The sequence below is a fragment of the Colias croceus genome, chromosome 23, assembly GCF_905220415.1.
Source record: "Colias croceus chromosome 23, ilColCroc2.1".
In the NCBI taxonomy this organism is placed as follows: domain Eukaryota; kingdom Metazoa; phylum Arthropoda; class Insecta; order Lepidoptera; family Pieridae; genus Colias; species Colias croceus.
In genome coordinates this window covers 2,410,710-2,437,897 of record NC_059559.1, presented here as the reverse complement: position 1 = coordinate 2,437,897, position 27,188 = coordinate 2,410,710, and the positions used below count along the sequence as shown (strand labels likewise).

Below are 27,188 nucleotides of genomic sequence, written 5' to 3'. Positions count from 1 at the left end.
CTTTCTCTGTCCCTATGTCCCTTTGTATGCTTAAATCTTTAAAACTACGCAACGGATTTTGATGCGGTTTTTTTTTAGTAGATAGAGTGATTCAAGAGGAAGGTTTAAGTATATAATTTATTAGGTTTTAGACAAAGGCGTTAAGCTAGTTTATATAATATATAATATATAAATCTCGTGTCACAATGTTTGTCCTCAATGGACTCCTAAACCACTTAACCGATTATAATAAAATTCGCACACCATGTGCAGTTCGATCCAACTTGAGAGATAGGATAGTTTAAACATGTAGGTACCACGGGCGAAGCCGGGGCGGACCACTAGTAATATATAAAGAAGAGGAGAGATGACTTTTGAATGTTATCATAATATTATTCTGATATAATATCTTAAGGATTAGGAAAAACTCATTCACGCGGGTGAAACCGTGGGATGCAGCTAGTCTTTACTAATATTATAAAGCTGAAGAGTTTGTTTGTTTAGTTGATTGAACGCGCTAATCGCAGGACCTACGGGTCCGATTTGACAAATTATTTCAGTCCTAGATAGTCAATTTATCGAGGAAGGCTATATTATATACTAGCTTCCGCCCGCGACTCCGTCCGCGCGGATGTCGGTCTTCGCGTGGATGGTTTATTTCTCCATTTTGAGTACCTCTGACAATAACATCTTATAAATATCTATTGTACCCAATTTCCAAATACGGCTAGGCCTATAATAATACGCAACGTGTGTTCGCGGTTCTACGGAACTATATCTATGATAAAACTGAAAAATTAAGATTAATTTTTTTCTACGCATTTTTCCAGGATAAAAAGTATCCTATTTTACGCCCAGGATAATAAGGTATAATTATACCAAGTTTCATCGAAATCGAACCGCTAGTTTTCACGTGATGCCTGCACATACAGACAGACAGACAGACAGACAGACAGACAGACAGACAGACAGACAGACAGACAGACAAAAATTTTTTTAATCACATATTTGGGTTTGGTATCGATCCAGTAACACCCCCTGGTATTTATTTTTTCAATATTTTCAATGTACAGAATTGACCCTTCTACAGATTTATTATATGTAATATAGATCATTACGTATATCACCACGAAGAGTGGAGGAAAGCGGGTAAAAACACGGGGTACAGTTAGTACACAAATAAACTGTATAAAACTGGCAATACTGATTCGAAAAAAGCTTGACCTAAAAACAGTTCTAATAATTTTCGAAAGTACATTATTCCCGACTGGAATCGGCTATTATTAACCCGGTCAAATGTATTGTCCCCTTGGCACACACGATATCGCGCAAGCGTATAAAATCATTAATTTTTGGGTTTTTTCTCGGTTGATTCTCACAAAATCAGTCCCGAAATTTCAGGGATAAGGGATTTTTCCGATCAAAACAAAAATCTATTAAATATACTGGAACAATAGACATTTTTGTTAGGCCGGTTGCAGAGCTTCACCGACCATTATGATTTTTTTTTATATATCCCGCTTTATTTTAAAAAAAAAATTTACGGCCATTTTACTCATTAGGTTAAGTACTTTCGATATCAGTTTAAAGTTTTTTGTTATCTGTAATAGTTACGGAAAAATCGCCTGTGCACAGTTAACGATTACACCCTGTATATGACAAGCGCGACTGACGTACGCACTGATGGTCGGTGAAGCTCTGCAACCGGCCTAACTCTACAGTCTTCGTCAAACGGTCGATTCGAAAAAAAACAGCCTCATTTAAAAGACAGTATGAACTAATGTATTCATAGTTACGCTAAAATTAACGGTAAATGGTTTTTTGCAGCTTTAATTACATGCTTAGTTTACATTTCAATTCGGCTCATGTTTTATTAATTACATATTAGCGTTCCGACGCGACTTCGCCCATTCTTTGAAGGTATTTTTCATGGGAATGAGATGTTTCAACGCTGATAAAGTAGCCTATGCCACTCTATAGCTTCTTAACTATCTGTAGACACAAAAATTATAACATACAGTCGATCCATTTCGACGTGAAAGATAGACAAACGTAAAACGATTTAGTATTTTCTAGGGTTTGATTTTACGCGAGTATTATACATTTAGAAATTAAAGACTTTTTAACGGATTTTAAACGCGATTTAATCATTATATTATTTTCCCGACGTTTCGAACACTTTACAGCGAGCGTGGTCACGGGGAGACTGAGATGTTGTACGTCTTGACGGTCATTCAAAAATTGTTATTTGTAAACTACCTCCACCTATTCCTCCGTAGTTGGTATGTGGAGTATTTTTCCGGATGTTGGCAGTATTGGCTGATCGTGTCTTCTAGTCTTTTGGTACGTTTGACATGGGATTTTAAATTCTTAATAACAGGATCCCAGGTGTTAGAGAGTTTCAAACCATCTTCTCTATTGAAATTTGGATGTTTTTTAATTTCAATAGCCTCGCGCACAAGTCTTGGAAAAAATTTATTTTCTCTGGCAAGGATTTGTGGTTGGTCAAATCTTATGAAGTGGTTGTTGTCCAGTGTGTGTTCACATACCGCAGACTTTTTGTGACGCCGATGCTTGATATCCGCAATGTGCTCCTTCAGTCGGTTAGCAATGCTTCTTTTTGTTTGGCCGATGTATGAGAGACCACAATCACAGTCTAACTTGTACACGCCTGCTTCTTGTAGAGGAATATTACTTTTAATTGGTCTCAAGAATTGGTTTATCTTCTTGTGCGGCTTATATATAGTTTTAATTGAAGCTCGTCTTAGGATTCTTCCAATTCTGTCAGTAACTCCCTTCACATATGGTAGGTAGGCCGGTTGTCATTCAACTGTGTGTGGCTTCGTTCGACTCCTGTGATGCTGTGGAGGCGCCTGCAGCTTGTTGTTACGTAGTACCCACTTGACATGCTGCAGTTCCCCGCTGAGGTGGGCAGCATCACAGAGGTGGCGGGCTCTCTGAAACAAAGATTTACCGACAGAAGCTAGTTGGCAAGGGTGGTGGTGAGATTCACCATTGAGGTACCTATCAGTATGAGTGGCTTTCCTATACACTGTATGGTTGAGCATGCCATCCCGTCCCCTCATTATTAAAATGTCAAGAAAGGCTAGACGGTTGTTAGTTTCTAACTCCATGGTAATTTGGATGTTTTTATGTATGGAGTTAAGATGTTCTAAAAATGCAGGTATATGTTCAGTGGGGAGTATTGTGAAGGTGTCATCTACATAGCGTTTATATAGTCTCGGTTTGACTGGTGCTGTGGCCAAGGCTCTCTCCTCGAAGTCTTCCATAAAAATATCAGCGACAACGGGTGATACTGGAGAGCCCATGGCCACCCCATCAACCTGCATGTAAAATTCACCATTCCACAATAAATAGCCAGATGTTAGGCAATGTTCTAAGATCTCTGCATATTCTAATGGCATATTGTGTTCACCTAACCTTTTCTTAACAATATTGATGCAATCAGTCACCGGGAGATTAGTAAAAAGAGACTGCACATCAAAGCTAACCATAGTTTCATTGTTTTCGATATTTAGGTCTTTTAATATCTCAACAAAATGGTATGAGTCCTTAACATAAGCACTGGTGTTACCTCTGAGGGGAGCGAGCACCCTAGACATGTGTTGTGATAGTTTTTGAGTGGGTGTATCAATTTGACTCACAATAGGTCTTAATGGAGTATTAGTTTTGTGTATTTTAGGTAAGCCATACATCTTAGGAGGTTTCACGCAAGATGGAATAAGATACTTAGTGTCAAGATTTAATGTCGTTTTGTGTTTATTTATAAGGTCAGTTGTTTGTTTCATTACCTTGTTTGTTGGGTCCTTGTCGACTTTTTTGTAGGTGTTTTCGTCCGACAGTATTTCCGACATTTTGTTGTTGTAATCTGACGTATCCATTATAACCGTTGCGTTTCCTTTGTCAGCTCGGAGTACTATTATATCTTCATTCTTTCGCAGGTGTTTTAAAGCGATAGACTCAGAGCGAGAGATGTTAGGTTTCGGCGGTTTGCAAGTGCGTAGTATACAAGATATGTCTTGCCGAATCGCCTCTGCGTCTTCTTTAAGAATGTTGTTTTTGAATAAAGTTTCCTCCACATGACTTATTATTTCTTCGCAAGGTATTTTTTTTGCGGCGCAGGAGCAAAGTTTAAACCTCTATTCAGTACCTCAATAGTTTTGTTATCAAGAGTTTGTTTTGACAGATTGACAACTGCTGTCACTTGAGGTTGACATTCAGTGACGTTTGGATACTCAGATGACATTGAGTTATTCTTCTTGGCCAGTAATTTTTCAAATTTTTGCTTTTGTTTGTCCGTGCATGATTTGACATTAAATCTTGACACTAAGTATCTTATTCCATCTTGCGTGAAACCTCCTAAGATGTATGGCTTACCTAAAATACACAAAACTAATACTCCATTAAGACCTATTGTGAGTCAAATTGATACACCCACTCAAAAACTATCACAACACATGTCTAGGGTGCTCGCTCCCCTCAGAGGTAACACCAGTGCTTATGTTAAGGACTCATACCATTTTGTTGAGATATTAAAAGACCTAAATATCGAAAACAATGAAACTATGGTTAGCTTTGATGTGCAGTCTCTTTTTACTAATCTCCCGGTGACTGATTGCATCAATATTGTTAAGAAAAGGTTAGGTGAACACAATATGCCATTTTTTTTTTTTTTTTTTTTTTTTTTTTTTATATACATGATAGGCAGGCGTTTGACCACTATCCTGCCTGATGTAAAGCGGTGATGTGATCTATGAAGGAGCACGCCTGCCTAGAAGAAGCCTATTCACTCTAGACTTGAAGAGCTGCAGATTATAATGGTCCGGGAATACCGACGATGGAAGAGAATTCCACACCTTCGCAGTTCGAATGAAAAATGAATTCGCATAACGCTGAGTGCGTGTGTGCGGTATATCGACTGCGAAGGGATGGAGTTCCATTCCACGCCTAGATGTCCGATAAAGAAATGGAGAAGGTGGAATAAGGTGGTGGAGTTCAGATGCACATTCACCAAAATGTATTCTATAGAAGACCGACAGACATGCAACTTGTCGGCGGTGATCCAGACTTTGGAGGTTACGACGAATCAACGAGGGATCGGCAATAATTCTGCAAGCTCGCCTCTCGATGGAGTCCAAAGCTCCAAGGTGAGTTTTGGCGGAACCCGCCCAAAGATGACTACAATACTCCACACACGACCGAACTTGGGCTTGATACAGTTTTAAAAGCTGTTCCGGTGTGAAGTAATGTCTCACTTTAGCAAGTATTCCAAGTTTTTTGGCTGCTATATGGGCTTTGGACTCGATGAATTGTCCGAAATTGAGACTTGCAGAAATCGATACACCAAGTAGATCGAGGCTGTCAGTTAATGAGATCGGTACATCACAGAAAGATGGAGTTAGATGGAGAGAAGTCCGTTTGGCAGTGAAAAAACACGCTTGTGTTTTTTTCGCGTTAAACTCTACCAGATTAGCGTCACCCCAACTAGCGACGTCCTGTAAGGCTGAGTTCATACGCGTAACCATGGCCTGCCGCTCGGATTTGGTGATGATTTGGGATGCTTGGGCATTGGACAGATACCTCTCCACAACAGTAGTATCATCTGCATATCCGAACATGTTGGGTTTGAGAAGGTCGTTTATGTGCAGAAGAAATAAAGTTGCAGAGAGGACGGATCCCTGAGGAACACCGGCATTAATAGTCATTTCATCTGATGAGCAACCATCAATAATGACACGTATCGTGCGTTCTTTCAGGAAATCTTCTATCCAAGCACAAAGGACATGGGGAATACCGTACGCTGGAAGCTTGTTCAGTAAGCTAGCATGCCAAACCTTATCAAATGCCTTGGAGATGTCTAGAGAGACGGCCAACGCCTCTCCATGATTCTCCAAGGCTTCGCCCCATTGGTGTGTAGCGTGCGCTAGAAGATCGCCAGTCGACCTCTTTTTGCGAAAACCGTATTGGCGGTCGCTGAGGAGGTCGTTGGCTTCTAGGTGTTCGAGAAGTTGTTCATTCAATATACGCTCCATAATCTTAGAGAGTATGGAGGTTATTGATATTGGCCGATAGTTCGTGGGTTCAGCACGATTACCTTTTTTGGGCACAGGTTGAACGTTTGCCACTTTCCAACTCTTGGGGACTATTCCGGATTTTAAAGATAAGCGGAAAAGGCGTGTGAGGACAGGAGACAACTCTGGTGCACAGTTCTTAAATACCACCGCTGGCAAGCCATCTGGTCCGCTGGCTTTATTCACATCTAGATTACGAAGGGTTTTAAGAACTGTCTTTTGTGTGATATGTATGTTAGACATATATGAGCCACAATGGGGAATTATTGGTGGAAATTTATTACCAGAATCTAGACGCGAATTATTTGCAAAAAGTGATGCCAGTAAATCGGCTTTTTCCTTCGCGCTATGTGCCAACGAACCATCAGATTTAAGTAACGGTGGTAGTGAAGGACGACAGAAGTTAGACTCGACAATCTTGGCAAGAGACCAAAAAGCCTTACTGCCTGAAGGGTAGGATATCAGTTTCTTGCCAATACTCTCAATTCGGTCGAATCGGGCTTTTTTGAGCACCTTTTTGCAGTATTTGGCGGCCTTATTAAATGCCCTCTTTTTCGAGCGCAGATCTGGAGCTTTGCGTAGTCGAGCATCGACCCAGGCTTTATAAGCTAAGAACTTCCGTTTCTCTGCGGTGATGCAGTCGGAGTTAAACCAAGGTTTAGCTTTGCCATCGAAGTTAACGTCTGAGAAAGGGATATAATACTCCATTCCCTGACGAATAACATCAACGACATTATCCGCGCAGCTGGAAGGATCGGACGACGAGAAGCAGACTTGTCGCCATGGATAACTTGCAAAAAAGTGACGCATCTCTTCCCAATCTGCTAACTTGTATTTCCATACTCTCCGCTTATAACTGGTGGTAGTGTCTGGAGGAGGATAGTTTGATACAGTCTTCACCAGACAGTGGTCAGATGAACCTAATGGTGCAGTGACTGATACTGAGTGTCTGTCTGGATCTGTTGTTAACAGAAGGTCGAGGCAGTTTGCTGTGTGGTCTTCGATGTCAGGAACACGTGTCGCTTCATGAACCAGCTGGGAGAGGTTATGAGTCAGTGCAAGGTTGAAAGTTTCTCTACCCGCATGGTCGGTCTTTTGGAATGGAAATAGCCATTCGGCGTGACAGGCGTTAAAGTCTCCCAGAAAGACCAATTCTGCGTCAGGGTACCGACTTCCAATAGCATCAGCAGCTTCACTGAGGTAGTTAAGTAACCTAGTTGTCTCAAAGTCACCACTGTGCGATCGATATACACAGGCATATATAATTTTATGAGTGCCCATGTCCACCATTGTCCACAGGACTGAAAAACTGGGCTCTTCAAGTTGACGAAGACGCAAAAGGCAAATATCATCGCGAACATAAACACAAACTCCGGCTTTTGGCTTGAAATTGTATTCAATAGAATAGCCTGGATACTTCAGGTATGTTGCATCAGCGGGGTTCTTAATTTGCGTCTCCGTAAGGAATAGTAGATGCGGCTTCTCTGTCTCAAGATGGTGATGGACTGAAAGTAGATTAGAGTGCAAGCCTCGGATGTTGGTGAGGTGCACTTTGATAGAGAGGAAGTGCAGCCGCTGTAAAACCTTATTTCCTTTATGAGACTTTTTCATCTTTACTTTTATTTGTTTGGTAGAGTGAATAGGCGGGAACTGTTGGTAGTTGAACGAGGCTTTGCATATAGAACCACCCAAATGCAGGCAGGATCTACATTGATGGGGTCTAGTTTGGAGACTGCGGGGACGCCCGAAACCCCCCGAATATTGCCAACGGGTCCTCTCATCCGGTCGCCAACCGGCACGTTGGAGCCAACTCGGGATTATACACAGGCGGCGGGGCAGCCTTTCACGGGTGGCTAACCCGCTAATTGGGCCCCCTACAACCTGCGGTCGGCCAGCGGTAAACCGTTTCTTCGGATCCCGCTACCCTCCAAGACTAGACGCCAGATGCAGAAAAGCACTGCTGCACTGGATTCGGTTCTTAAATGCAAAGCTACTGTTCAGACCCAACCATTCACCAGAAGGGCTTCACCCAACATCATGCCGGAACACGACGAATCGCTTGGCGGCAAGGCTTTGTTGGGTGGGTGGTAACTAGCCGGGACAACTGTCTTCCACCAGAATGTTCGGTTACTCGTTTGGCACAACCCGGGGGACACGTGTAGGGAATCGAGAGTTAAAACCTACGGACGCGAGTAACATCGCCCCCCAAAAATTAGAATATGCAGAGATCTTAGAACATTGCCTAACATCTGGCTATTTATTGTGGAATGGTGAATTTTACATGCAGGTTGATGGGGTGGCCATGGGCTCTCCAGTATCACCCGTTGTCGCTGATATTTTTATGGAAGACTTCGAGGAGAGAGCCTTGGCCACAGCACCAGTCAAACCGAGACTATATAAACGCTATGTAGATGACACCTTCACAATACTCCCCACTGAACATATACCTGCATTTTTAGAACATCTTAACTCCATACATAAAAACATCCAATTTACCATGGAGTTAGAAACTAACAACCGTCTAGCCTTTCTTGACATTTTAATAATGAGGGGACGGGATGGCATGCTCAACCATACAGTGTATAGGAAAGCCACTCATACTGATAGGTACCTCAATGGTGAATCTCACCACCACCCTTGCCAACTAGCTTCTGTCGGTAAATCTTTGTTTCAGAGAGCCCGCCACCTCTGTGATGCTGCCCACCTCAGCGGGGAACTGCAGCATGTCAAGTGGGTACTACGTAACAACAAGCTGCAGGCGCCTCCACAGCATCACAGGAGTCGAACGAAGCCACACACAGTTGAAAGACAACCGGCCTACCTACCATATGTGAAGGGAGTTACTGACAGAATTGGAAGAATCCTAAGACGAGCTTCAATTAAAACTATATATAAGCCGCACAAGAAGATAAACCAATTCTTGAGACCAATTAAAAGTAATATTCCTCTACAAGAAGCAGGCGTGTACAAGTTAGACTGTGATTGTGGTCTCTCATACATCGGCCAAACAAAAAGAAGCATTGCTAACCGACTGAAGGAGCACATTGCGGATATCAAGCATCGGCGTCACAAAAAGTCTGCGGTATGTGAACACACACTGGACAACAACCACTTCATAAGATTTGACCAACCACAAATCCTTGCCAGAGAAAATAAATTTTTTCCAAGACTTGTGCGCGAGGCTATTGAAATTAAAAAACATCCAAATTTCAATAGAGAAGATGGTTTGAAACTCTCTAACACCTGGGATCCTGTTATTAAGAATTTAAAATCCCATGTCAAACGTACCAAAAGACTAGAAGACACGATCAGCCAATACTGCCAACATCCGGAAAAATACTCCACATACCAACTACGGAGGAATAGGTGGAGGTAGTTTACAAATAACAATTTTTGAATGACCGTCAAGACGTACAACATCTCAGTCTCCCCGTGACCACGCTCGCTGTAAAGTGTTCGAAACGTCGGGAAAATAATATAATGATTAAATCGCGTTTAAAATCCGTTAAAAAGTCTTTAATTTCTAAATGTAAAACGATTTTAAATGCGTTTTATTCAACTAGCTGTTCTCCGCAGTGCTCCGCTTTTATTGGTCTTAGCGAGATGATTTATAGCCTACTAGCTTCCCACCCGCGGCATCGCCCGCGCAGTCAAAGAAAAACCCGCATAGTTTCCGTTCCCGTGGGATTTCCGGGATAAAACCTATCCTTATGTCCTTTCTCGGGTATCAAAATATCTCTATACCAAATTTCATGCAAATTGGTTCAGTAGTTAAGGCGTGATTGAGTAACAGACAGACAGACAGAGTTACTTTTGCATTTATAATATTAGTATGGATACTTTCTCTTCCCTTGTTAAATTGACTATCTAACAATGAAATAATTTTTCCAGTAAGTAGGTAGTTCCTGAGATTAGCGCGTTCAAGCAAACACAAGCTTCAGCTTTATAATATTAGCTTAAATATTTAATTATCGAAGGAGAAGGAAGGATATCCAATTTAGTTATTTTTAGATTAATTAAATTGCGGGAATAACGCTAAGAATTATATTATTATCAACATATTATAATCTAAATCGTTTCTAAGGTCAAGGGCCTAACACTAGGTTTTTGTAGAAGATAAACTTAAGTGCTTCCGGTTATATTATTAGTGACTCATTACTATATATTTATCTCACTCGAGATGGTGAGGATGGAACTTATTTTTCAGGCGGGAAGTGCGATAGTGAAATTGCGCCGGTGGTATAAGACTGAACAGTTCCTCAGAACACTCCCCATTATAAATACGGTAGAAGACACAAAGTGATGCTAAGTCCCTTCTGAGCGAGAATGGATCGAGCTTGTCGGAGATTTTAGGATCGTTAATAATACGAGTTACCCGACGTTCAATATGGTCCAAAGGAAGAAGTTGGTATTGTGGGGCGCCAGCAAACAGATGGGAGCAATATTCCAGGTGTGGACGAACCTGTGCCTTATACAAAAGGAGTAGATGACCTGGTTTCAAATATTTCCTCGATCTGCTGAGCACACCCAACTTTTTAGAAGCTAGTTTGGCTTTGTCTTCTAAATGACCTCGAAATTGAACGTCGCTCGATATTTGGACGCCTAGGATTCCAATGCTCGGTGAGATATTAAGGGGAGTGTTCTGAAACCGAGGGGAAACAAGAAATGGGGACTTTTTAGTTGAAAATACGCATACTTGTGTTTTTTTGGGATTAAACTCAACTAAATTGAGCCTTCCCCATTCAGAAACTTGATCTAAAGAAGTTTCGATAGTATGTTATTATAATTGCCTCATCTGTTAATGTATTTTTAATTATTTTATGCACCAATATACCTAACAACAAATATTTAAAATGACACAATTCTGTTTCCAATCCAATTATCATTATGCATTTTACTGTGAAAAATAGAGGTTAACAAACCTATAGTACTTAAATAGTTCCTAATAATATTAAAAATGTGAAAGTCTGTCTGTCTGTCTGTTACGCTTTCACGACTAAACAACAGCACTGATTTGGATGAAATTTTGAATGAAAATAGTTTTATACAGAGTGAAACATAGCCTAGTTTTTTTGCCCAAAATTAACCCCTCGAGGGTTAACAATCTTCCGTGATTTCATTCAGAGGGGAAAGCCGTGGAGATAAGCTAGTGTAAATATAAATGAATATACCTAACTGTTCGATTATTAAAAACTAGTTTAACGTAAGAACAAATGGACGGTTTTGAATAAATTTTGAAACAAAAATAGATCGAAACGTAAACTGAGATGTAACTTAAAACTTGAAAGGTGTGATAAAGAGAATCGGGGTAGCAAAGTTAGTTACCTATATATATTTTTTTTTAAATAATGACTAATAGGTATTTCATGGAAAACATATTCTAACACAAGTAACATTTCTACAATTGTTAATTAAAATAAAGCTTAGTTACATAACAGAACTAACCGGAAAATAGACTTAGCGTCTCTCTAACCTCAGGGCTATGTATAATACTCCTACACCTTGTTCTATTTCAATATTATACTTCTCTTTCCACTAAACTATACATTTTCATAAAAATATCTTGTAAATAAAGTGAAGTCCCATGTACATGTCCCAGGTAAGGGGCACTCCCGTGTACCAGGTAGGGGGCAGATGCATTATACATCTGTTTCACTGATCGATTTTCTTTAGGGACAAGTAAGTGATCAGCCGATGAGCCAGTGTCCTACCTCCTACCTTCATCTTGTAAATAATAATATAGCCTTTTATTCCTAAACCTAGGGTTACTAGAGGTCCCTAAGTTCGGTGTGCCTTTTGGCATAGGCTTCCTCTTGTAAATACCTAATTGTAAATATCCAAAAACCGTAATATGAACTAGCTGTCCTGGCAAACGTTGTTCTAACCTTACTCTTATCACTTAGGGGTACAAAAAATAGATGATGATTCTCAGACCCAATATGCTCAGATATTTCACGAGAATTGATCCAGCCGTTTCGCAGGTAATTAAATTGATCAAGCCATTTTGGTGTGTGCTAACTAACATTGTGACACGATAATTTAATATATGTTCAGAAGAGGAAATTATTCCTTCATTCCCATATACTGCACATTTATATAAAGTATTTCACAAAAATAACTCGTAAATCTCGAACCAAAGACCGTAATACAGAAAAATAAAATAAATTCCACATTATAACATATTACACCATACACTAAAAACCCGACTGACCACTATATTCACGTTTATTCTAATTCGATTCACCCACGGAACACAAACATGATTATTTCACGACCACAACACATTATTTAAATTAAATTATCAACAAATAAGGAGACGTTCGGTTGACACCGCGCCGGCGAACGAACTGGAGCGTTAAAAATAAATGACGTGCGATAGGGTTGCCATGCTTCTTGTTCTAATTCTCCTTTTCCTTATTTATTTGCTAGCTGTGCTCCGTGGTTTTACCCGCAGTGCTCCGCAGTCCGCTCCTGTTGGTCTTAGCGAGATGATATATAGCCTATACTGTATAAGTGTATAGCCTTCCTCGATAGATGGGCTGTCTAACACCGAAAGATTTTTTCAAATCAGACCAGTAGTTCCTGAGATTAGCGCTTTCAAACAAACAAACTCTTCAGCTTTATAATATTAGTATAGATTCAAAGCGGTAGGCTGTATTGCAGAAATTAAAAAGAAAATATTTTGAAAGTAGACTAAATTGTGTAGGGTCAGATATTGACCTGTTTGTAAAAGAAAAGAGAATCGTAAGGACACAGAAAATATCGTACATAATCAAAAAGTTATGACACATATCCAACTAATTCACTTTTGGCCAGAATGGTGCAGCAACCAGTTAGATCACAGTACAGTGTACACTACAGTGTGAAAAACGCGACGACATTTTTCCGAGTCTCTACCGAAAAGTCGAACACAGTATCACTCCAATATAATTTACATAACAAATTTACTTCTTGTTAGTCTTCACTGCGAATTAATCTTGGGACCTTTTGTTACACTAACATACCTTAACATACCTACAACTCAAACTCAAACATTTATTTATTCAATTAGACTTCTTCGAGAAGCACTTTTGAAACGTCAATACATATTTTTAACATTTACCACCAAATATATATTTTTAACTCTACCTTGTAGCCAGCAAGTTCCCATATACAAGGGAAATTTTTTAAACCTGGCAACATTTCGCTCATTAAACGGACGACTAGATACTAGCATTAACTCGATGCGACGAGTAAAGGTAACAGGTTATTGAAGTAAACAAACGTTTTAATGCGTTTTAGGGTCCCGTACATAATATAGAATTATTCTATATGATAAATAGAGCGCAGAAAGTGTGCATCTATCGAATTTTAATGCAGAAAATATATTGTAAACACATCTTTAAAGTTAGTTAAGAATATGTACTACTAGTTTTCCGCCCGCGGCTTAGCCCGTGTTTTGAAAGAAAAACCCGCATAGTTGCCGTTCCCGTGGGATTTCCGGGATGAAACCTATCCTATGTGTTAATCCAAGTTATGTGTGCGAAATTTCATTGTAATCGGTTCAGTAGTATATGCGTGAAAGAGTAACAAACACACACACACACACATCCTCACAAACTTTCGCATTTATATAATACTATGAATAAAGTACCTAATGAAATTAATCAACACTGAAAATGAAGTAAGTAAGTACTGAGAAGAAAAGCGAAAATAGATTCTCAGTACTTGAAAGTTTTTCTTCACTTCAGTACCTAGTAGAAAGTTAACTTTTTTCTGAGAGACATTGATAATTTTTATTTTATTTTTCCTTGTACAAGGTAGTAGTAAACTAGTGAATAGAACATAATATTAATTAAAACATTTTTTATTATTCTAAGCGAAGAAAATAAAAAAAAATATTTATAAAAAACATAAGGAACCTCTAATATTATATGCATCTAACTCCTGGCCTTTATAATTTTGTTTATTGTGCAATAATGGGATAGAAGATAAAATTATGAAAAACTAGTTTAGATTTAAAAATTAATATAAATAATAGAAAGAAAGATGCGTTTATTCGACTCCAAAACCATATAGCAATACAATTTAAAAAGGAAAAAATATTTCTTCGCTCAAACTGTCAAAGGCGAAGTTTAAATGGTCGTAAGTTTTCTAAACCTGTATGTTATATTATGTATGTTATACTAGAGGTCCGCCCCGGCTTCGCCCGTGGTACATATTTCGCAATAAAAGGTAGCCTATGTCCTTTCTCGGGTATCAAAATATCTGAATACCAAATTTCATGCAAATTGGTTCAGTAGTTTAGGCGTGATTGAGTAACAGACAGACAGACAGAGTTACTTTCGCATTTATAATATTAGTATGGATGTAGGTTTCTCGCAAACCTTCCGACAATGAAAAACAAAACAAAAACTTAACTAAATCGGACCAGCCTTTCGCGATGCCATTTTCAAAGAAAGTAGCAATTTATTTATATTAGTGGCAGCCCAGCGATCGAAGTTCAAATACAAAACAAATATGCGTGATTAAATTATTCAAATATTAATACAATATTACTAATAGTAATATTAGTAAGGGCGTAGGGATGTGACGACCCCATCGCCCACGGTTGGGATATCTATTGTTTACGTGACAATAGATATTCCACCCGTGCAATCAGTCAACCCGCAGGACACCTTGTGGCGGGGTGTCGGGGAGTAGCGACCCCGCGGGAACCGAGTGCTCCTGGGGGAGGCCCCTGTCTTCATCTCCGGCTTGCCTTCACCGGCTGGTTGGAGTGAAGCCTGACGAGGACAGGACCCCCACCTCTGGCTTGCCTTAACCGGCCGGCCAGAGTGGAGCCGCGAGAGCTTTTAGCTCGAAGGGTGGATGCGAAGCGTAAGTGGCGAGTGGGCACGTGATGCTGGACCCTCAGGGAGCGCGTGATCGTCGTTTAAAGTCCAGGGACGCCTCTCCACCCTTAGCTGCTCACGACATGTTGCCCTCTTGTTGCTAAGTTACAGCGACTTTTTAGAGGGCCCATCTGTGAGAGGGCGAGTCACCGTCTGCCAATATACTTTTACAAACTTTGTTGTAGAAAGGCAGACGCCATAGTTCCTATAGACCCAGTAACCTGTCCACATAGCACCCCTTTCCATAGTCCAGTTATTTATTTCCATTTTCTGTAATAGTCCTACATCGGCCGCGGACTGCCCAGGGCTGTATCTCTATATAGTGCAGTCATGGGCAGGCTGCGGCTGGTGTCCCATAACACATTAAAACTCTCAAAAGGGCCTCTGCGTGTTGGATCCGTGTCCCCACGTAAGCCTTCCAAAAGACCGGGTACCGTCCTTCTGGTGGTACCCGAGTATTATGGAGATGAGAAATATTAGTAATATTACTAATATGTAATAGTAATATTAGTAATATTACTAATAGTAATATTAGTAATATTAATATTACGCTTTCTTTCTAGATTTCCGCCCGCGGCTTCGCCATCGTTTGCAAAGTGAAACCCGCATTGTTCCCGTTCCTGAGGGATTTCCGGGATAAAAAGTAGCCTATGTCTTATTCTGGGTCTTCAGACCTACATACCAAACATTGTAATCGGTTCAGTAGTATTTACGTGAAAGAATAACAAACATACATCCTCACAAACTTTCGCATTTATAATATAAGTAGGATTATATAGATTATGGAGGATTTTATGAGACTACAAGACTAATTTCATTGGCACCACACGAGATAAAAGTTATGAAATTAGAGATTTTTATTAAGAAAATGGAAAAGATTTTGACCCATTGTAACTCGATTACCTCGATCGCCCACTCTGCCCTACTTGGTAAGATTTTAGATCTAATAAAATTTATTAAACAACGTTTTCAAAAGGTATTCGATTGGTCTCGGTTGCATTTTCATCAGGTTTTTTTATTAAAGTACTAAAATTAACAGAATAATAATCTTTTTTCTAAGGACGGAATACAACACACATTTTTATCATTCACCTAATATTATTTACTTAAAAATAATTGCTAGATTACAAAGTTATTTCCAAAGATACTTATTCATCTTTATACAGAGAAACATCCCGTGCGTTTAAAAGAGTTGATCTTGGAAGATATCACCAATTTAAAATTATTTATCATCCCCAGTCAGGCGATTGGTACGGTTCAACGTTTTTTGTTTATTTGTTTTACTGTATATTTGAAACATTTATCATTATTATTCACTACATAGTATAAAATCGCTTTCTCTGTCCCTATGTATGCTTAAATCTTTAAAACTACGAAAAGGATTTTGATACGGTTTTTTTAATAGATAGAGTGATTCAATTATATAATTTCTTAGGTTTTAGACAAAGCGGGCGAAGCCGCGGGCGGAAAGCTAGTTCATAATATTTTCGATATTATTTGCTTTTAATCCTAATACATAATAGGTATTATAAATTCGTTTGTGAGGATGATGTATGTTTGTTACTCTTTCACGCTAAAACTACATGACCGATTACAATGAAATTTGGTATGTAGGTAGCTGAAGGCCCAGAATAAGGCATAGGCTACTTTTTATCCCGAAAATCTCACAGGAACGGTTACTATGCGGGTTTTTCTTTAACCCGGCGTCATTGTGGTAGAAAACAGATACGCGAACGTTGAGGTGGGTCAATATTACCCATATATTTTATAGTTGTTATTTTTAAACTTTTTGAGAAAATTAGTATTTTGTGTTATTATTATAGGTTATAGGTATTCTGGTTTTGATAAAATAAAATAAAAATAGTAATTAACCAACGTTTTATTCACTTTTATCAACTTTGACATATACTCATAAAAATAGGAACAAAATATAGACCTCTTACGTTTTCATGTAATTACTACGCTAATAACCAGTAATTTTGGTTACAAATAGCATTTTTATAAACTTTAGTCTAATATATTAGAAAAAAAACTTTAACAAAGCTATTTAGAATCTTCATTGTAAATGAAATTAATACAGAAAGCCATGATGCGTTCAGGACAAATAAATTTAGGGTAAGCTTGACAAAAATGTTTTGTTTTACTATTTTTATTTCCGGACACACTTAACAATATCTTTTGCGGGAATTGCAGGTGGCTCCTCTGATGATCCACCAATAAATACTCTGATTCTTTTGCCCATTTGTCATTGCAATCGATCAATTCCTGGCGAATTTTCAAATGTTCTAAGACCAGAGCAAGACCTAAGTTTTTCAAAAAATTACGTCGCTTATCGTTTGGTTTGTTTTTATTTATGCGACGTATTATAAGAGGATTAATTCCTGTGTGTCCAACATGGCATAAAAATTGTCAGGGGCCACCTTTTGGAGTTACGACTCACATTATATTATGAGGCACAAAGTTCATCAGCGACGTCAACCCCATATTTAGTTTTATTGTAAAAGGTATTGAATTCGGGTTTTCGCTTTTCTCCGCTTGAAACACACTCCGCACTCTAACATGATCTTCTTCTTCTACTTCATCATCATAATAAGGTAAGTCTGAGTCAGACAAGAGTCTAAACCCGCCATGATACGTGATATTTTCTATTCTAACCGTTTATAGTACCTATTTTATAATAAGTAGCTGTTGGACAAACAAAAACATTAAATTCACAGAAACAAGCAAAAAAAATGTTTGCAGACACCAAGAAATAACACACAACAGTAAAAATAGATAACTTAGCCATGGCGCGAAATTGTTACATCAATTATGAGGATGGGTCATATTTACCTTTTTCGAAAATACACGCGTGTAGCTCCCAGTACACTCGACGTAGAAATGATTTCACTTCCAAAACGTTTAATGTACATTATTAGCTCCAGCTACTACAAAAAACAGCACAATCGTGCACGTAATTACAAAGATATTGTAAATTATAAACAAGCCGGGTCATTTTGACCCAACCTCAATGACGCCGGGTTAAAAACGCGGGCGAAGCCGAGGGCGAAAAATATAGTAGGTAGTCTATAAAAAAAAATTATTAAACCACACGTCCACAACACATTAAATACGTGAAAAGCCTACAGCACTCTGCACTACACTAGTATTTTATTTATCCGTAAGTAAGATGTATACGAAGATATTTTTAGACCTTCAAAACAAACAACCAACGAGCAGAATTAATAAGCCGTAGGGTCTAATTACACCTGCTCTTAAAGTGACCTTGGCTTAGCCTTATTAAATTTAATCGAACTAGTTTCATGTTACCATTATAATCACTAAGTACATAGTATAAAAGTCTGTCCCTATGTCCCATTGTATGCTTAAATCTTTAAAAATACGCAACGGATTTTGATGCGGTTTTTTTTTAAATAGATAGAGTGATCCAAGAGGAAGGTTTTAGTATATAATTTATTAGGTTTCAGATAAAGCTAGTATCATCATCAGCCCATATTATACGTTCCCACTGCTGGGACACGGGCCTCCTATGAGGGTACAGGCCATAATCCACCACGCTGGCCAAGTGCGGGTTGGCGGATGACATATGTCGTCGAACTTTTTAATTCTTCGACATGTCGGTTTCCTCACGATGTTTTCCTTCACCGTTCGAGCAGTGGTGATGTTACAACATGCGCAGATAAATTGAAAAATCAATTTATTTCCTGCGCGCTCGCCTGGTCTCGAACCTCGGACTTATCGATTCGAAGTCCGAGGTCTCACCACTGAGCCACCACTGCTCCAAAGCTAGTATGTTTATATAAAATTAGTTAATCATTAAAAAGCTTAAGTAAAGAACGGCTATACCGATTTTCGTGATTTTTAATAACTTCACCTGTATGTTTGTATGTGACCGACTCTGACACTTTAAACGGACTAATTTAATCCAATTTATACACTTATGAAGTATCGGCAATACAATAACTTCGTGGGTTTATCTCATCATTTTTTAGGGTTCCGTACCGAAAAGGTAAAACGGGACCCTATTACTGAGACTTCGTTGTCTGTCTGTCTGTCTGTATGTCTGTATCTCATAAACTGTGAGAGCTAGAAAGCTGAAATTTTCACAAATGATGTAGGTATTTCCGTTGCCGCTATAATAACAAATACTAAAAATTAAATAAAAGATAAAATATTAAGCAAAACAAAACATAAGTTTAATAAAACTGAATAAATCCGGCCAAATGCGAGTCGGACTCGCGCACGAAGGGTTCCGTACTAAGGCCCCCCCCCCTGCGCGAGTCCGACTCGCATTTGGCCGGATTTATTCAGTTTTATTAAACTTATGTTTTTGTTAATTATGTTCTAAAGAGAAGAAACTGCATTGCCGTTAATAAATATCAATTATGTATTTGGATTATTCGCTTATATAGAAATCTAGTTGCATAAATAAATGTTTGAGGTTGATGGACATGTCTCTACTTGGTACATTAACATACTAACTGTAATATAATCCATACTAATATTATAAATGCGAAAGTAACTCTGTCTGTCTGTTACTCAATCACGCCTAAACTACTGAACCAATTTTCATTAATATTTGGTATGGAGATATTTTGATACTCGAGAAAGGACTTTTTATCCCGGGAAAAGGACGCAATCCCGGAAATCCCACGGGATGCGAGTTATCCGGGTTTTTCTTTGACTGCGCGGGCGAAGCCGCAGGCGGAAACCTAGTGTTAAATATTTGCATGTATACAAAATAAATAACACAGAAATACATGCATATTGCATAGGTATCTATATTATTACACATTGTTAAAAAATCTTAAACTTACAAAAAACACCTCTTAATAAGTTATTAGCCCAGGTCAAAGCGGACAAATTCACGATGATCGGTTAGTAATAAATAAGAATGCTGTTTATCTGGTTATGGGTTATTCAGATGGATACAATAATAAAATAAAATATAACCTTACTTCACTATCACTACATAGTATGAAACAAAGTCGCTTTCCCTTTGTCCCTATGTCCCTTTGTATGCTTAAATCTTTGAAACTACGCAACGGATTTTGATGCGGTATTTTTTAATAGATAGAGTGATTCAAGAAGAAGGTTTATATGTATAATAACATCCATTAAATAGTGGAGAAGTACTGTTATTTTTGAGGTTTCTAATGTGATGTCGTAAATAATTACATTTTTTCCGCTTACATTGCAAACGCAGGCTGAACCCTACGAGTTTTATCAAAATAATGTACTTACCAAGTATTGTACACATTAAAAAGGTCTACAGAAAAGTCCGTGATGGTATATGTCTATCTCTTATGGATAACCCACAATAACTTTTTTTTGTCATTTACTTTTTACGACAAATAATGGCTAATTTTCGAAGCGATTTTAACCAATACAGCATTAATCCTTAACCAATTACATACCTTGAATACATTGTTCATTTAATATAGATCTATATGGCCCTTTACACCGTATGATTTAAGTGAATATTTTCGAAGATATTACAGATAATGATAATGTGGGACGTAGCGTTTGCGGCGGTACCGGCCGGCCGCCATTGCACCCGTGCGAAGCCGGGGCGGGTCGCTAGTAATCTGATATAATAATAAAATTTCTACTTTAATATGAATATATTAAATAACGATGAATCATTCGATGAATCCAATTATTCATCATCATCATCATCAGCCCATATACGTTCCCACTGCTGGGACACGGGCCTCCTATGAGGGCACAGGTCGTAATCCAGCACGCTGGCCAATGCGGGTTGGCGAATGACACATGTCGTCGAACTGATTCTTCGACATGTCTAAACAGACAGTCGTGAGGAAACCCTCACGATGTCTCGAACCCCGGACTTATCGATTCGAAGTCCGAGGTCCCACCACTGAGCCACCGTGATTATTATATCATGTGATTTCGAACATACACATTCACTTATAGTGACATGATATTTTGAATAATTAATTCATAAGATAATAAAATGTAGAGTAAAAGTTATACCCGTTTTTAGTATGCACCGTTATTTGTTAATGAAAATTAATATTAATTGAATGTAAATTCATTTTATTTCGGTATATTCCAAATCAAATCTAGAACTCAAAACTTTTTAGTCATGTAAATCACAATCTATCGAATAAAAAAAATGAATCGCCAAATTTATGTAGGGTAAGACTTGAGAGCGGCTCCACCAATTCAGCAATTTTTTATGGTGTTGTTAAAAAGTATGAATAATTTAATATTTAGTGAATAATAACACCTTCATTTAACTTTTCTACGTAATAAAACTACAATAGACCCGCGGTATTCCGACAATCGTTTTGCAGGGCCATGTCGAAGTATCGAATTTGTCGGAATATAGGGTGCTGCCTAGATCCCCCTATAGTCCGGATGTTTTCACGCAAGAGTACCTTATAATTCGACAAATAACGGACCTAATAATAAGATAAGATGTTATAGGTAGTTCTGATTCAGAAGTAGGTACAAATCGTGCTTCATTGTGTATTTTGGAATTAAAACAATATCTTCGAGTAGAACACAATAGTGGTGGAACGTTTTTTTGGACAAGTTGTACTCTATTCAATCATTCATTATCGACGTAAAATAAAAAAATAGAGATTCAGAAATTTTAGACAAGTCGGATTACGGGGGCGACGGATAGGCCAGGGGCCGGTGTAACGCGGGTCTACTGTATTTCAAACCTGAATTAATGACTATCATCAAATAACAGTAAAATTTCACCAAACTGCACTCACCTCTCGCATCTCGCAGCACATTCGCAGCGTGTCTATGCCGCGATCGCTCTGCGAGTGTAAGCGCGCTGTCCCCAGCCGCTGTCAACACTGTGATGTCAGCGCCCGCTGACAACAGCGCTGTGACGTTCTCAGCGTGGCCGCATTCCGCCGCCACGTGTAGCGCTGTCTGTGTAAAGTGAGAAAGTATTATTTCAAAAAGTTTACAGCTGTGGCCGCTTTCAGCACTGTGATGTTAGTACTGACAACAGCGCTATAACGTTCTCAGCGTGACTTCATTCTGCGAATAGGTGTAAGTTGTCTCATTATAATGTACAACTCATAAATATAATCATCTTATCTGAAATCGTTTACATGAAACCTCCTTTTTACCTATTTCCATCTACATAGTTCATTCTAAGTTTTATCTTTGCATTTTGCAACAAGTAGTAAAAACCCACGTGTAGGTATCTCCAAGGCATCCATATATAAAACTATTTAAATTTATCAGTGATTCAGCAATATTACAGACTTCAAATTGATAAGTGATATACTGCTTATAAGTTATAACAATATTGGTTTTCGTCCCCCACGTCCGCGTCCGCCTCGCCATCTAGCAGCTCTTGGACTAGCTCCAGATTATCCCATATAGCCTTGACCTGCCCTATACATGTCCCTATCTCACCTTGCCCCCAGTGTCATCATCAGATCTAGCATTAACGTCCACCCCGCTCGCACACAGCGCCGGCAGACAGCGGCTCCGCTCCGCCAGCGCTGCGGCGTGCAGTGCGGTACGGCTGTGCTCGTCCCTCGCGCCCGCGTCCGCCCCACCGGCTAGCAGCTCTTGGACTAGCTCCAGATTGTCCCATAGTGCTGCCTGTATATTGCGTAGAAAACAAGCTTATATAACTAGCTTTCCAGCTTCACAAGCTTTGTTTAAAACCTAATAAATTTAATATTAAAACCTTCCTCTTGAATCACTCTATCTTTAATCTTTATATAAAAAAAAAACATCTAAATCTCTTGCGTAATTTTAAAGATATAATACAGACACACAAACGGCGGAAAGCGAGCTTTTGTTTTATATTACCTATGTGTAGTTTATACTACCTAAGTTAGGCTTGCATAGTTTAAAAAGTCCGTCTGCTCACATACACTCATGAAGAAAAGAAAAATTTTTGGTTTTGCATAACCAGCATTTACAACATTACACAAATTATTTAACCAACATTACAATATTTCTGCACCATCATCCATTTTTGTGTTCTGCGCCATCAACCTCATCATAAAACGTAATTCTCATGATCCTCGACTAAAGGTTGCCTGGAAGAGATCGCTGCTTTAGCGATAAGGCCGCCTTTTTGTACGTGTTTGTTTGCATGTGTTTTTTCATATTGTCTCCTTGTGTTGGTGCAAATAAAGTATTTTCATTCATTCATTCATTCAATATTATTTTGTCTTAAGTCTTTTCTTCATGAGTGTACGTGCGCAGACGGCCGCCATTTGTAGTCATCTTTCGTGACTTGTACAGTAAGCATGTTAAAAATAACCCTGTTGCATCATGACAGAAAGACAAACAAATTTAAATGTTTTCTTTCTTCTTTCTTTCAAATGAAAAGATCTGTACATTCCCATCAAATAATATTACTAGCTTATTGTTCACGGCAGCGCCTGTACAATTAGTAGAAATTATAAGGAATGAGATGTTTCACCATTTAGAGAGTGTTCAAGTATTATGTAACACAATTTTTGAAGATTTTAACTGCCTTTCCTCCCCTTGTAACACTCTATTTTATAAATTAAATATTTTAAACACGCTCTTATTTGTATCTCAGTAACGCATCTTAACATTTTACGAGTATATTCAATTTTAATTTGCTTTATAATGTACTAGCTGTGCCGCACGGTTTCACCCGCATTAGTGTAGTGGTCCTGTTGGTCTTAGCATGATGATATATAGCCTATATTACTCGTGGATAATGTAGCTTTCGAATGGTGAAAGAATTTTTAAAATCGGTCCAGTAGTTTATGAGCCTATTCATTACAATCAAACAAACAAACAAAGTTTTCCTCTTTCTAGACTACACTAGATCACTTGGAATCTACAAAATTGATAAACAGAACACAACATTAATGAGTACTGAAGGTCATCTTATATTAATCCCCTGAATTAAATAAAACCTTACAGTTAAGTTCAAAAACTATCTTTCTTTATATTTTTTGGTTTTTATGGCATTCAAATGCTTTATAAATATAAATTTATAAAGAATAGAAAAAATTCGATCACGAGGCGGGACTCGAACCCGCATCCTTCGCGCCATTCCGGGGCGGATGCCTAACCAACTCAGCCACTCGTGACCCGCCTGAGCAATCGAATTTAATCTATTCTTTCAGTTTTATGTGTCTTAAGGGACACACCGCGCGCCATCTATTGAGATGATTTAACAACCATCTCAACCAATATGAAGCACTTTTCAGTGAATACAATATTGTAACGATGGAACACGACCTTTTGTTGAATTTATATTTTTTGGTTTTTATGGCATTCAAATGCTTTATAAATATAAATTTATAAAGAATAGAAAAAATTCGATCACGAGGCGGGACTCGAACCCGCATCCTTCGCGCCATTCCGGGGCGGATGCCTAACCAACTCAGCCACTCGTGACCCGCCTGAGCAATCGAATTTAATCTATTCTTTCAGTTTTATGTACTTAAGGGACACAGTCCCGCCTCGTGATCGAATTTTTTCTATTCTTTATAAATTTATATTTATAAAGCATTTGAATGCCATAAAAACCAAAAAATATAAATTCAACAAAAGGTCGTGTTCCATCGTTACAATATTGTATTCACTGAAAAGTGCTTCATATTGGTTGAGATGGTTGTTAAATCATCTCAATAGATGGCGCGCGGTGTGTCCCTTAAGACACATAAAACTGAAAGAATAGATTAAATTCGATTGCTCAGGCGGGTCACGAGTGGCTGAGTTGGTTAGGCATCCGCCCCGGAATGGCGCGAAGGATGCGGGTTCGAGTCCCACCTCGTGATCGAATTTTTTCTATTCTTTATAAATTTATATTTATAAAGCATTTGAATGCCATAAAAACCAAAAAATATAAATTCAACAAAAGGTCGTGTTCCATCGTTACAATATTGTATTCACTGAAAAGTGCTTCATATTGGTTGAGATGGTTGTTAAATCATCTCAATAGATGGCGCGCGGTGTGTCCCTTAAGACACATAAAACTGAAAGAATAGATTAAATTCGATTGCTCAGGCGGGTCACGAGTGGCTGAGTTGGTTAGGCATCCGCCTCGGAATGGCGCGAAGGATGCGGGTTCGAGTCCCGCCTCGTGATCGATTTTTTTCTATTCTTTATAAATTTATATTTATAAAGCATTTGAATACCAAAAAATATAAATTCAACAAAAGGTGGTGTTCCATCGTTACAATATTGTATTCACTGAAAAGTGCTTCATATTGGTTGAGATGGTTGTTAAATCATCTCAATAGATGGCGCGCGGTGTGTCCCTTAAGACACATAAAACTGAAAGAATAGATTAAATTCGATTGCTCAGGCGGGTCACGAGTGGCTGAGTTGGTTAGGCATCCGCCCCGGAATGGCGCGAAGGATGCGGGTTCGAGTCCCGCCTCGTGATCGAATTTTTTCTATTCTTTATAAATTTATATTTATAAAGCATTTGAATGCCATAAAAACCAAAAAATATAAATTCAACAAAAGGTCGTGTTCCATCGTTACAATATTGTATTCACTGAAAAGTGCTTCATATTGGTTGAGATGGTTGTTAAATCATCTCAATAGATGGCGCGCGGTGTGTCCCTTAAGACACATAAAACTGAAAGAATAGATTAAATTCGATTGCTCAGGCGGGTCACGAGTGGCTGAGTTGGTTAGGCATCCGCCCAGGAATGGCGCGAAGGATGCGGGTTCGAGTCCCGCCTCGTGATCGAATTTTTTCTATTCTTTATAAATTTATATTTATAAAGCATTTGAATGCCATAAAAACAAAAAAATATAAATTCAACAAAAGGTCGTGTTCCATCGTTACAATATTGTATTCACTGAAAAGTGCTTCATATTGGTTGAGATGGTTGTTAAATCATCTCAATAGATGGCGCGCGGTGTGTCCCTTAAGACACATAAAACTGAAAGAATAGATTAAATTCGATTGCTCAGGCGGGTCACGAGTGGCTGAGTTGGTTAGGCATCCGCCCCGGAATGGCGCGAAGGATGCGGGTTCGAGTCCCGCCTCGTGATCGAATTTTTTCTATTCTTTATAAATTTATAACTATCTTTCTTATAATATGGGCAATGTTTACGACCTACCGTCACTTTATTTTATATTTTTGTTCACGCGAATTGTAATATGCATTGTCATTGTGTCATCTTAGCGTCTGAGTATCGATCACATCTATTATTAAAATTTGTGTTGTAATTAATATAAACCTGTGCTAAAGAAAGTAATGTGTACTTAAATTGCATTGTTAACATTCAAGTTGAAGGAAATAAACCGAAAGTTATATGTATGCAGTTTTATCATTTCACAATTTCAATGGGTGTTATCAAAGAAAACGATAGATGAAGCCATCAGCGATACATAAAAGGGAGTTTTTATTCAGGCAATATAGAATTTATTGTTAATATATAACTATTATTATAAGTAAATACTTTAAACTCTCTCTTGTTAACTAGCTTATTGTGTATTTAATATTATACTTTTATTTTTAACATGTACAAGATGTAAAGAAATTGATCAATAAATTAAATATGAGCCTTATCGGCCAATTTTTAAATGAAGAAATGTCCTTCAGTTTATTTCTTAACTAGCTTTCCGCCCGCGGCTTCGCCCGCTTTGTCTAAAACATAATAAATTATATACTAAAACCTTCCTCTTGAATCACTCTATCTATTAAAAAAAACCGCATCAAAATCCGTTGCGTAGTTTTAAAGATTTAAGCATACATAGGGACAGAGAAAGCGACTTTGTTTTATACTATGTAGTGATAAGAGAAGTACATACTTCTAAAACATAGTTTTACACATGAATAGAATTAGAATATAGAAACTTATAATATGTACTTTTATGTATTTTACGTATGTTTCATAATAAACACAATGACAATATGGTTCTATGATTCAGATAAAATTGCGAAACACCCCCACTATTGTTTCGGTCAAAGATACTTTCAAATTGATATAAAACTACGTATTTTATAACATACCTGATGCAGCAATCGACCTTGGAAGTGTTCTTCGTCTGGGGAAAGGTCCATTGTCACCTACAAACACAATACTTTAGTTTTATCCAACATTTCCGGCTACACAAATCGCTCGAGCGTTGCAGCCATATAATATGCGAAAAATAATATTCAAGGAACTTTTGTGAAAGAAACACTATTTATGCTTTTGTATCTGGCATCAGGTTATAAGATTAAACTTTTATAGCTAGGTTTTGTAGAGAAGAAATTATGAAATTTATTATTTTTAAATTCAA

General features: G+C 38.3%; 2 protein-coding genes across 2 annotated transcripts in view; both read right to left on the bottom strand.

Annotated features, from left to right (window-relative positions):
* The window catches only part of LOC123702521 (leucine-rich repeat serine/threonine-protein kinase 1), an 85,703-nt gene extending 58,515 nt beyond the window's left edge, over positions 1–27,188 (bottom strand). Inside the window, exons 1-3 of the mRNA XM_045650301.1 lie at positions 26,917–27,188; positions 22,355–22,546; positions 21,694–21,859 (exon numbers count right to left, since the gene is read on the bottom strand). Coding sequence (XP_045506257.1) covers positions 21,694–21,859; positions 22,355–22,546; positions 26,917–26,967 — 409 coding nt within the window. The 5' untranslated portion in view covers positions 26,968–27,188. The remainder of the gene's footprint in view (positions 1–21,693; positions 21,860–22,354; positions 22,547–26,916) is intronic.
* Positions 2,123–4,288, bottom strand: LOC123702515. Its single transcript, XM_045650291.1, has one exon. It carries the CDS (start codon positions 3,879–3,881, stop codon positions 2,802–2,804), a length of 1,080 nt encoding a protein of 359 aa, XP_045506247.1. The 5' UTR covers positions 3,882–4,288; the 3' UTR covers positions 2,123–2,801.